This window comes from Stegodyphus dumicola, chromosome 3 (assembly GCF_044657685.1).
Source record: "Stegodyphus dumicola isolate Sdum_Otavi_A_Nest chromosome 3, ASM4465768v1".
Taxonomy (NCBI): Eukaryota; Metazoa; Arthropoda; class Arachnida; order Araneae; family Eresidae; genus Stegodyphus; species Stegodyphus dumicola.
In genome coordinates this window covers 124,011,370-124,024,255 of record NC_140770.1, presented here as the reverse complement: position 1 = coordinate 124,024,255, position 12,886 = coordinate 124,011,370, and the positions used below count along the sequence as shown (strand labels likewise).

The window sequence follows — 12,886 nt, the reverse complement described above, 5'->3', positions numbered from 1 at the left end:
GCAAAGATTTCTCGCATACAGATTGCCATTTGTGCTTTTTCTATTTCACAGATTTTTTATTTCAGCACTTTCAACAAATGTAAGTTTACTCAAGAAACGTTGCCCCCTACATTCCAAGCATTTTTGTTTTCATTTGCTTATTTATTAGATCTGTCATATTCGCTGTGATAAAATACCGATGAAAGATGAATTCACCGACAGGATTCGCATTCCAATAAGTCTCTAAATCACTGTTCGGGTTCAAAGAAAAGCAGTTTAAAAGAGCGAAATACAGACTCAAACCCCAAGCTTGAAAAATCAACCATGCCTTCTCTGGGTTTCGAACCATGTATCTGCCCAGGCTAGCTAAACGTGTTACACCATGCAAAGGAGAATGCAATAATTCGTAACACTTACCTCACGCAAACAGCGAGTAGTAGAGGAGTGAAATCCAGTCGAATGAATTCATGTGATTACTAGCCATCGTCTACCATATTTTAGGTTGGACGTTAGTGTAGAGATTATTCAGCTTTTTGAGAAAAACATGGAGAATAAACTGTGCTCTCACTGGGATTCGAACTACGAGGCTTTCAGTACTAACTCGATGTGCTAATCACTTAAACAATAAGAAGGAGGAAATGCGAAAATTTCTTAAAAATATACCTTGTGATTTAAAGAAAAGGAAACTCCAGAAGTTCAAGTGAGCTGAACCTCTTTTTTCATAAATCCACCACTCAGCGATGACAGTAGTATAAACAAAATAAAAACAGACCAGGATTTTTAAATAATTAATTTAAATATATGATTTAAATACTCAATATAAATGTGAAACTTATACCTAACACATTGTTGACCGCGAATTTCTATACAGACCCACGCCTATAGTTGGCTATTTTTCATATAAATCAAGTATAAATAAAGCTCAACTTTTTTTTAACAAAATATAGGTATTTGAAACTTCTACATGCCTCATCAATTGTTACTGTGATATACAGATTGATTGAAATGTTGGTAGGAAATTATCCAAAATAGGTTTAACTTCTGGATTTCTGTCAACAGGAAGTGAACTGAAGAAAAGCTGTTATTTTTTTAAAATCTTTTCGTAATATTCTTTGAAAGGACCAGAGATCAATTGGTCAAGGGGTCAAATGACCAGCATTCTTTCTAGTGTGACTTCTGTATTTATCCCATCAAAACTGTTGCTCGAAGGAACGTTTTTATTGTCCCTATAGGTTATATCATTCCATTTTAAAAATCTTGGTATACTTTTTATACGTTTTTTTAATTTTGTGGACAACTGTATATGAGAAAAGTAGAAACAGGAAAAATCATTACCGAAAATTGTGTTAATTTACTAACATTTTGTGTGTTATTACATTTGATAGTTACGCCAGACGCACGCGTAAAATCTACTAATTTTCGTAAGATATTATTTTCTATCCATTTTTCTGTGAAAGCAACTGTTTCACAATTTTCTAATTCACTCACATTTGAATCATATGAACTATCATCTTCTGAATCACTAACGTGTGTTTCTCTTGAGCAATTACCGTAAAATCTACATGAATTTCTTCAAACCTTTATTCGGTCATTTGCGAAACCACGCTGAGTCATTTTTGAAAATTTTACCGTAAGAAAATTATATTCATAACATGTACAAGATTAGAACAAATAAACCTTACGAGGCGAAATATGTATATGAAATCACAAGTAGAAAATTATTAGAAGAAAATAAAAGTATAGTAACTGTGAAATCCTTTGAATCTTCCCTTCAGGTTCTTCGATTGTACTATAAATCTGAATCATTAATTAGGGGCAAAGTTAAAAGCTAAATGTTTCTGAGGAATAAAGCCCAAATTTATTGCATTTAAGAACAATTTTTACAGCTGAAAAAATAATATAACGAAATTTTTACGGCTGCTTGGTAAATTTGCTACATTTTATCATGGCAGTTTTCTAGTTATTTTTTATGAGTGATTTTTTTCTATTTCTGTATATAAAACTGAACAGGCTTTATATTTTTTACCTAAAGAAGAAGTACAAACAACAGCAGCAGTAAATAAATGATTCTGTTAATATTTCATGCCTTTGTCTCTGAAAGCAATTTGCCTAATGCGGTTTTCAATGTTTTCGGCATTTCTGAGAAGTATAACTAAAATATTAAAATAGTGCATTATACGTAATGATCCTTTTTATTATTTTTTGCTATGAAGATCTAAAAGTTGATTCATCTAATTAATTTTAACCGCTGCGACACTATGACTTATATATTAAGTTGGGCGTGAATAAAAATGTTTCTGTGCGCTTTCAATAACTTCGTAATCCAGACTATTTACATAAGTAAAACGTAGGAATTATGTATAATGCAACATATCCTAGAAAAGTTTTCATGTAGAAATGATCACTCTAGTTGACAGAACGATTTGAATATGAATTTTTATTTCATTAATAAATATTTTTAAAGTATATGTTAATAAATATTTTTAAAGTATATGTTAATAAATATTTTTAAAGTATATTATTTATATCGTTGCGCTTCTAACTTTTTTAAATGCTTATTTAAAAAATTTGCACAAGATTTATGTAAAAACTGAAATAAAATTGTATATAGTGATATAGTGATTACGTATATTGATACAAAGATACATAAAATAAAAGGAAGGAAAATGAAATTAAATTTCATGAATTGTGCTCCTAATCTTTCTACAAATAATGCGATTAAAGTAAATAATTTGAAAAAAAAAATTTTTTTAATCTTTCGGGGTTAGGTAAGTCTAGAAAGAAAAGGACGGGGGGGGGGATGACTTAAAAAATAAAAACTGCAATTAATGGGAAAAGGGAAAGAACACGATTCTTTACAGAGATTATGTAAAACTTCAGCTCCATTTTTTCACGTGACCGACCGTTTTTTTGAAGTAAAAATTATTTAAATACTTATTAGAGGAGTTAAAGCTACAAGAAATGAGCGCAATATTTAAACTTTGACAAGACTAGTTTCGAAGGAACTGAAACCTTCTTCTTCTGCAGAAATGTAAATGACGAAAGAGAAGCTAGTGATGAGATAAGATAAGGAGATAAGAATGAGAGGAAGGAAGTACAGCTACTCGCGCCCTCTATTGATGAAAAAGGAAAACAACTATGAAATAAGTTCCTTAAAAGCTGAGGGCAAAGACGGATTTGAAATGAGATCGTTAACTAGAATTGAAAATATTTTTATGAATGTTATACGCCTTTAGAAAATTTACGGAATTTACTTACCAACGGAAGAGGATTTTCTGAAGAATTTCGTCTACAAAAAAAATAGAAAATGTGATTTTTTTTTTACCAGTAATATTGGGAAACAGAGGATTTATGTGTTTCGTTTTTCTTAACATGTGCTTCATATTCCTTAACGCAAAATTTCAAGGCTCTCTTGGTTTGACCAATGTAAATTACATCACACTGCATACAAATATAACAAGGAATTCTGTATTTATCGCAGAATTTCCTATCCGAAGTGGGGTCCTTAAATATGGGAATGCGAATTTTATTGACAGAAGAGAAAATGATTCGAAAGTTGAATTTCTGTAAAATAGGTACAATTTTATAGCTACTCTATGGGGGAAAAAAGGAATGACAACAGAATTCTTATAATCTCCTAAAACGAGAGGGCGCTTTTCGATGTGCTGAGATGAGAATTTTTTAAACGCTTGGTCGATATCAACAGCTTTTAACTAATTTAGTTCTTGATCAAAAACAGATTTGGAGGAGCAAACTTGAACTGCACAGAAAAAGAAGTAATAAAATGAAGCTAATTCTGCTTAGTCGAATGACATGGTTTGAAGTATGGCGGAAAGCAAACAGATGAAGGTTCACTGTAAAAAGTAGTACTGAAGTTGGATATGTTGCGTGTGACTAAGATGTCGTGGAACAGAAGAGAACTGGATGTCTTAAGCTCAAAAGTGAAATGAATAACTGGATCAGTGGAATTAATTATTGAAACAACTTCATTTAAATCATCTTTATTGCTGTCAGACAGGGTAAAGAATCGTCAACGTATCGGAACCATGCAAGGAAGTTTAAAATTTCAAATAATTTTGATTCATAATAATGCATATAATTATCAGAAATGATAAACTAAGAGGGCTTCTCGTGACTAATCCCTCAGTTTAGTTATAATACTTATTATGGAAAAAAAAATGTGTTGTTTCAGACAGAGTTGTGTAAGGGAAATTATCTCATCAATTTTAATACAAAAGGAATGAAATTCTCGATATCTCATTTCTAAATATTTAAGCGCATCTTCCACTGGAATATTGGCGAATAATGATTTTACATCAAAAGAAACCATGATAAAATTTCGAGTGAAAATACTACTAATAATAGTAATATAGTAATTATTATTACTTATATATTATTATTTTCATATTAATTTTAAATTTTGTTTTTGCCTTCAAATAGTCATGAAGGACGAAACGTGTATTGTTTTCAAATTGTTCACGTTTAATGTTTTAAATAATTGCCCCTGATAAATATATTTCAAGCATTAAACTATGAATAATTAATTTGCATATTTTCATAAAGTTTTAAAAATTATTAAAAAAAATTACGAATTTTTAAAGCAATCTTTAGCTAGTTCAAAATGCTTAATACTTTGCTCAAAATGTTTAACACAGTTGGTAACTGTTTTCTTAATTTAAATTTGCAGTTGAAAACTTTCTTAAACTTTCCAGGATAGCATAATCTTTATGGTAAAACCTTTATTTCGTGAACTTTAAATTTTCAATCATCATAAGCAGCTTAAGCGCTTTTTTTTAGTCATTTATAGTCCATTTTGTTTCATTTTAAAATGTTGCTTAAATATTACATAAAATAGTAGCTTTAAGCGCATTTTTTCTAAAGTAGGACTATTTTACAGTAGTTGATTATTACTGTATTTACATTTAAAAAGTTTCTTACGCTTTCCAGGAGAGTATAATAGTCATGGAAAAAATTTTCATTCAGTAAACTTATATATATATGCGTGTGTGTGTGTAGTAGTAGTAGTAATAATTTAGGAATGCGTGGGAGAAAACACAAACACTTTTAATCATAACCGATGTTTGTAGATGGAGTTGGCGTACGGAAAGAGTGGTTACGTAGTAGAAGTATGAAACCTGCAAGCAAACGTAGCGTAGAATCACATAATTTTATTACAGGGGATATAGCAAATCTTGAAATCAAAAATAATCTGATTCACAAGGGTACAAAATGCACCTAACATTTTTGGAAACTTAACGCATCTTTAGACAATGGATGAGAGAAAGAAGCGAGCCGCGCATATTAGTTGGAAGCAAGGAAAGCAGAAAAGTGTGTCGCATTCAGAAGACAGTTTGGCAGAGAACTCAAATATGCTTTGGTTACAATTTAAATCTTATTCAGTTGCTTGCTAAAATGCATATTGCAGCGTTATGTTCGATCATTGAAGCAATGCATTAAAAGTAGTTACTATTTTTAGAACAGAAAGTGGAAATGCCCATATTAAAACGAAGAATAAAAGCGGCTATTACCCATTAAAATTAGAAGTTTGCTTTACATATTTTTATCTTTATCATTATACGAGTAAAATAGCTTTATATACATACATATAAATCTATTTTACTCGACAATCAGCCTATAAAACAATGGTCTGTAAATGAAAACTCGAAACTTTAATTAATTATACTTCATGTCCGTAATTGATTTACGCTACTTTAATTTTTCTATATTTTCAGCATGTAAGGTTAATAATATTTATTATTATAAAATATATTTGTATTATTTTTTGCAAATATATACAATGTAGTTATTTAAATATTCTCATATTCTCTTAATTTCAGTGGACAAGGGATGTTGCTACCGCACTTTCTGTACTGGAGGTAAAAATGAAGACGATCCGGACAACCCATTGGATAATAAGGAGCATAGCTTAATGGTATTTTTCAGAGATCACATGGGAGTGTTTCTGGGCAGAAAATGGGTCAAAGTTATGGTCCTCGTCTGCTTCATGTGTTACCTTGCTGTCGGAATTTGGGGATGTCTGCAAGTACGTGAAGGATTGGAACGCCACAAGTTATCTCGAAGTGATTCATATTCCGTTACTTTTTATGAAAGGGAAGATATGTACTTCCGAAAATATGCTTACAGGATACAGGTAGTAGTCAACGCAACTCTGGATTACTCCGATCCAAAAGTTCAACAACAGATAGAAAATATGCTTCAGAAATTTGAAGCCAGTCCTTATGTGTCTGGACCGGATCTGACTGAATCCTGGTTAAGAGCTTTCAACAGATTCGTGACTGATAGTCGAACTGCATTTTTATTACAATCATTCAACAAGACAGATCCAACAGATTTCTTGAAAATTCTTGATGTCTTTTTCACTTATCCTTTATCGCATATGTTCATACAAGATGTTCTGTTTAATGAAGACAAGACAGCAATAATAGGCACTCGCTACGTTATCCAAGCCTATAATATAGTAGATGCAAATAAGGAGAAAGATATGGTACTTGAGCTCCGTAAAATTGCAGACAGTCAGCCATTTCCCGTAACCGTCTTTCAGCAGTATTTTATATATTTCGATCAGTTTATTTTAGTCAGAGATACTTCCATACAGTCCATCTGCGTTGCTGTTGCTGTAATGATAGGGATCTCTCTCGTTTTTATTCCAAGCTTCCATTGTGCTGTGTTTGTTGCATTTTCTATTATCTCAATAGAAGTTGGTGTAATCGGATACATGACTTTGTGGGGTGTTAATTTAGATTCTATATCTATGATAAATCTTATAATGTGTATCGGATTCTCCGTAGATTATTCTGCACATATATCTTACGCTTATTTTTCTGCTGACAAGCAAACTCCAGATGATGGCATCAGAGCTGCTCTTCATTCACTGGGTGTTCCAATTTTTCAAGGAAGCGTATCTACTATATTAGGTGTCATTGCATTAATATTTGCTCCGTCTTATATCTTCTTGACGTTCTTCAAAACAGTGTTTCTCGTAATTCTGTTCGGTGCTTTGCATGGTATTTTATTGCTCCCAGTTTTGTTATCCTTGTCCGATTCATGTTTCAATTCGAAGTTGTGCTCGTTCTGTCGTCGCTTTAAATCAAGCTGCACTTGTTCTCCCATGCAATCTCCAGAGAAACCACCTCTTGCAATACTCGAAGTACCAGAAATTGCTTCTTATGGTATTTCCCAATCTCCACGCCTTGTAAGCACGACGGGAAGTGTTCCGTTTGTGCCTCCTCTGATAAAATCTGGTGAGCCCGACGAGAACAGTAGTAAAGGTTCCAAAAATGGAGACATGTGGAATGCTGAGAATGGAGACAAAGATCTTGGCCTTGGAACCAGTGGTGAGAGCAGTGATGGTAGTTGGAAATGCCCCCACGAAGATCGGGAAAGATCATCTTTGCCACCCACTCATCAGATAGCAGCTGCATTAGCGTATCCCAGTGAATATATTCACAGACCAGAGGAACACGATAATTTTGGATATGTGCCAGACGAAGATGTGCATCCACCTCATATACACGGTTATCGATCTCCAGAGAGGCAACAGGCCAGATCGAGGAGCTCATCATGTTCCTATCCTCGAGATCGCATGAGAAGCTATATCGATGATTTGGCCATGAGAAGAGAAATGCCATGCCGGGCACATGACCATCCCATAACAGTAGGGCCAACAAGAGGCAATGGTTATTTTTTCCAAGGCCCTCCTAGACGCCCTGTTAGTGGAGGCCATATTTCTAGGATAAGTGGAGAATGGGCCAGTTGCCTTCCAGGTTCACGAGATAGGCCACGGCGATCACGAGAGAGGACGACCAGACGAGAGAATGAGCCGGAACGAGTTTTTACTGTCAGATTATGACAATCGGAGGAAATAGATCGATTTTCCACTATGACAAGCCACCGCTGAGCATCTCAGAGGAATCGTATTTCTGCTTTGACAAACCAAATCTTTATTCGGTGCCAACACTTTGACAGGGGCAGGTGCTCATTATTGAGACAATGGTCACTGTGCAAAATCATTACAAGTGTACTTGAACGGTTCGGATGTATCTAAAGACAGTTTGTCTTCAATCAGATACTGCAAACATATTTTAATTTGCAGAGTGCGGACCGTCATGTTTCAGCCCAAATATAGTCTACCTCGATCACTGAGGACTGCTCAAATACTTGAATTTGGAAGGAACTATGAAAAACATAGAATGGTTGATACAAATATAAAAGTCCACTAAACTTTCAGTGACAATCTAAAAATATTTGTAGAAGTGTTACCATACTCTAAACTACCATATAATAATATATATAAAAAAACACTACTGCATTATTGGATTAAATTTATTTATATGGCTCTCATTCTGAATATGAATGCAACTTTAGTGTTAGACTATTCATAAAAAGGATAATTCAAGCACTGATGAAATGTGAATTAGAATACAACTGTAATAAATGTTCATTATTATTGTTCAGATATAAATTTTTTTATCCACATTCTTTACTGCATGCTAATGAATAGCTCGTATAATGAAATAGCTTCAAATGAAAATTTTGTGCAAAAGATGAAAAGCTATATCTAGTACACATTTTTTACATGTGGTTACACATTTCAATTCGTGTAGAGGAATTTAAAGTGTGCATTCACTTGTATATAGAACATCCTTACACACTGGACTTCAACTCATTCTATATAATTTCATGTTTCAAAAAATCATTATAAAAACATTTTATTTTAAAAATTGAATAAATTATACAATTGTGGGATCGAATGGTTCTTGATGTGTGGAAGAGCATAGGTGAGGGAGGGTGAAAATTTGTTTATATATCACTTTGTGTATAGTTTTAAATTAGTAATAAAACAACATTTTATCCTTTCTGTGTTAATGACTTTTATTTTGTATGTTGTGCCTACATACACTTAGAAATAATATTGGTCAACAAAGATTTCTGTACAGAAGAATTTATTCATCGAATTCTGTACTTGTTAAAAGAATTATATTATTATTCTATATTAGGCATCAGTCTGGCCTGATATTTTTCAGCTCTGACTTAACGTCATCTGCAACCTTTGTGGCTTAAATCATTTACCTTTTAACCTTGATTTTTCAAAAAAATATGGGTAAGGTGTCAAAGGTGTAAATTGACGGAATTTCTCGGAAAAGGTCACGAAGTTGTGACTTTGTCAGAGGTAGTAAACCTTAACTTTTAGACACTTATTTACCTAAAATGGGTATTTTTGGTAAGCCGCAGTTAGGTGGACCTATTCCTTGACATTTTGCGGCAGCAACACAATTTTGAAGACGATAAATTATTTATAAAATCCTCAGAAGCAAGATTAAAAACAGTCCTGGTTTACGTAACAGAAATAACTATTTGTCAGTGTCAGTTGCTTATGCTGCATACATGAAAAGGCCAAACGAAAGAATAACACTTTTGCTGAGCTTTATATGTTACGTAAAATTGCCTTGGCGTGGCTACAGAGACCTAAGGATTATAATTATGCTACTTCTTGCAACAGTGCGAGAGCAGATACAAAGAAACACGTTGGTCGAGTGGTAAAAGCAGCTGAAGACTGGTAGTTCGGTCCGAAACGTTCCAGCAGACGGGCTTGCTTCATGGTTGTTTTCGTGGTTTTCCCTATGTGTAACATGGATAGGAGCCAATTTTTCTTAAAAAGTCCTCCAAGCGCATCGCTTCCTTTCCGTGTAGTGCCAAAAAGCGAAGCACGTAATAAATAAAAGAAACACGTTATATTAAAACATTCCGGCTCCAAAGTAAGACACACACAGACACTGAGAGAGTCAGATGTAAACATCATGCATTAAAAGTACAGTTTCGATATACTGATGAACTTTTTTGTCTTTAATCGTCAAGGCTATAAACAGAAAAGGAGATTTTCCGTTTTCATAAAAAATATTCTCCAAATCAGTGAAACCAAAATAAAGAAGGGCACCTTTTGTTGGCCATCAAACACTTAATAAAACTGAATCTGATGGGGTCCTTCTAAAATGTGATGATTAACATTTTAAGTTTACCATAATGAGCTTTTATGAGATTGTAAAGCATTAAGGGAAGATTAAAATTTAAATATCGTTTAAAGTTTATAGACTCCAAGCTTAGATTTTTCAGAGACTTTAGAGAAGTGAAGCAGAACATGGAGAATTTCTTTAATATAGGTGCATATACGATGGAAACTCGTTATAAATATTGGTCTGTTGTTGAATTCTAAAATGAAATGTATCAGAGGTAGAGTTGTACAGTCATTAGGTTTATTTCGGAAGCAGGCAAGATGAAAAATGAGCAATCGCCTTCGCCGGGAATCGAACCACCGGCCTCTGGAATACCGGCCCAGCGTGCAAAATCACTACACTACGAAGGCACGCTAGAAAGGCGGGAGAAATACCTTATAGAGTAACGTCAGAAAAGAAATCACCTTTTATTCTAAGGGAAGATTGTTATTAATTGTTATGGGTTATACATGTAAAGTAGTAGCATTTTTCACAAAGTACTCAAAACCTGTACCCAATAGGAAAGCTTTGTGATCGAATTTGAAATCAGAGTTAAAGCAAAAAATGTTATGACTTATAATATTTAAAGTCTCTGTAACCCCCTCCTTACCCCCCCCCCAAAAAAAAGAAAACTCGCCTGTTAAAGGTTCCTTCGAAAAGACCTAAATATTAAATTTGTTAATTTAATTATTAATTTTATTAATACATTAATTATTATTAATTATTTAATTATTATTAGTTATAAATTATTATTAGTTTGCTAAAAAATTTGCAAGCCGTTTTACTGGAGATCTATTAACATTTCGAAGAAAATGCAAGATATAAAATACAAGATTTTCATTTTGGTATTCATTTGTGTCAAGCATCGTTCATTTAATAATCCTTCTTTGGTTATCTGAAAAATATTCTAATTTTTGTTGCCTAATTTGTTGAATTTAATTGCCAAATCTACTGAATGATTAAGAAGGAATCGTAATTTTTTTAAAACTTCTCGAATTACAGAAAATATGAGCTTACACTCATTGGACCACATTCGAGAATCAAGTTTGAGTAATTAAATACATATTTGCTGACTCAGATTATTTGGTCTACTCAGAATCCTATTTTCAAGAGAAACACATGATCAGCTAAAAATATATTTTACCTTGAAATGCTGAAAAAATCTTTTTAAATTAAAAAATTTCCTTTAACTGCACTAAAATTAAAAAAATAATTTGTTATTAACAATCATATATTTCTTGATAACATGAAATTAAAACAAAAATGGCGATGTGCTAACAAAGTTAAGTCAAAAATGTATCAAAGAGAAATTTAAGCGAAATTAATGGAATCATATTTATATAAGTTATTTCAATGCTTTCACTTTTCTCATTACGTGAAATTCTCTTAATATCTTGATACAATTCAGGTATTATTTTTATTTAAAAATGATCAAGAATATTATGATAGCTACAACTTGGTTGAGGGCTTCAAGCACTTTTACAAGTGCAGTGTTTTACAGTGTTTTACAAATTCCGAAAGGAAGGTTTTCCTTTCGGAATTTGTAAAACAATAGCCATATTTTCTCGCATTTTCTTTTTTAAAGCAATATATTTTTCTACTAACATGCACCTGCTAATAATGATGAATCTTTAAATCAAAAGATTTCATCCTTTATTGTTAGCAACCAATGATTTTAGTTAATGATTAGATCGGATTTCGAAGCCAAATAGAAATGTAAATGAACCGAATTTAATCTTTCTCCAGTTAAATAGAATTAGTTCTTCTACATTCAGTGGCAGTGATTTTCTTCCTTTATTGCTTTTCTGCATCGAACCGATTAAAAAGTATAAAATTATATATATATATATATATATATTATATAGTAAAAAGTAGAAAAATGTATTAAAAATCGAGTACAAAAATAGCGCTAATAGCTGCTGATTTTTTAAAATTGATTTTAATAAGAAATGAGGTATGAAACCTAGCAAAGGCCGTAAAAACATTTGTGCGTCCTATTAAATTTCCAGAAACACTATGTAAAATAGTAACATATCAAATTAAAAAAATTGCGATTATTCCTATCTAATCTACATAAAAATGAAAAACGGGCATACAGAAAAACAAAGTCTTTCCTGTTCAAAGCTTCAACCAGAACTTATCAAGGGAAAAGTTCTGGTTGAAGCTTTGAACAGGAAAGACTTTGTTTTTCTGTATGCCCGTTTTTCATTTTTATGTAGATTAGATAGGAATAATCGCAATTTTTTTAATTTGATATGTTACTATTTTACATAGTGTTTCTGGAAATTTAATAGGACGCACAAATGTTTTTACGGCCTTTGCTAGGTTTCATACCTCATTTCTTATTAAAATCAATTTTAAAAAATCAGCAGCTATTAGCGCTATTTTTGTACTCGATTTTTAATACATTTTTCTACTTTTTACTATATAATATATATATATATATATATATAATTTTATACTTTTTAATCGGTTCGATGCAGAAAAGCAATAAAGGAAGAAAATCACTGCCACTGAATGTAGAAGAACTAATTCTATTTAACTGGAGAAAGATTAAATTCGGTTCATTTACATTTCTATTTGGCTTCGAAATCCGATCTAATCATTAACTAAAATCATTGGTTGCTAACAATAAAGGATGAAATCTTTTGATTTAAAGATTCATCATTATTAGCAGGTGCATGTTAGTAGAAAAATATATTGCTTTAAAAAAGAAAATGCGAGAAAATATGGCTATTGTTTTACAAATTCCGAAAGGAAAACCTTCATTTGGGAGACTATTTTTTCGATTGTTGGGCTGTATTAAGAATGAAGTCTTACTTTGACCTCTGAATAAGAATTTGAAAGGAAAATCCAGATATAAATAAAAAAAAATTTTTGAATGCATCGAATTTTGA

The 12,886-nt window shown here is 32.3% G+C and overlaps 1 protein-coding gene across 1 annotated transcript in view; it reads left to right on the top strand.

Annotated features, from left to right (window-relative positions):
• LOC118182621 (patched domain-containing protein 3-like) overlaps positions 1-8,855 on the top strand; it is a 184,219-nt gene extending 175,364 nt beyond the window's left edge. Inside the window, exon 3 of the mRNA XM_085813276.1 lies at positions 5,817-8,855. Coding sequence (XP_085669402.1) covers positions 5,817-7,849 — 2,033 coding nt within the window. The 3' untranslated portion in view covers positions 7,850-8,855. The remainder of the gene's footprint in view (positions 1-5,816) is intronic.
• The last annotated feature ends 4,031 nt before the right edge of the window (positions 8,856-12,886 follow it).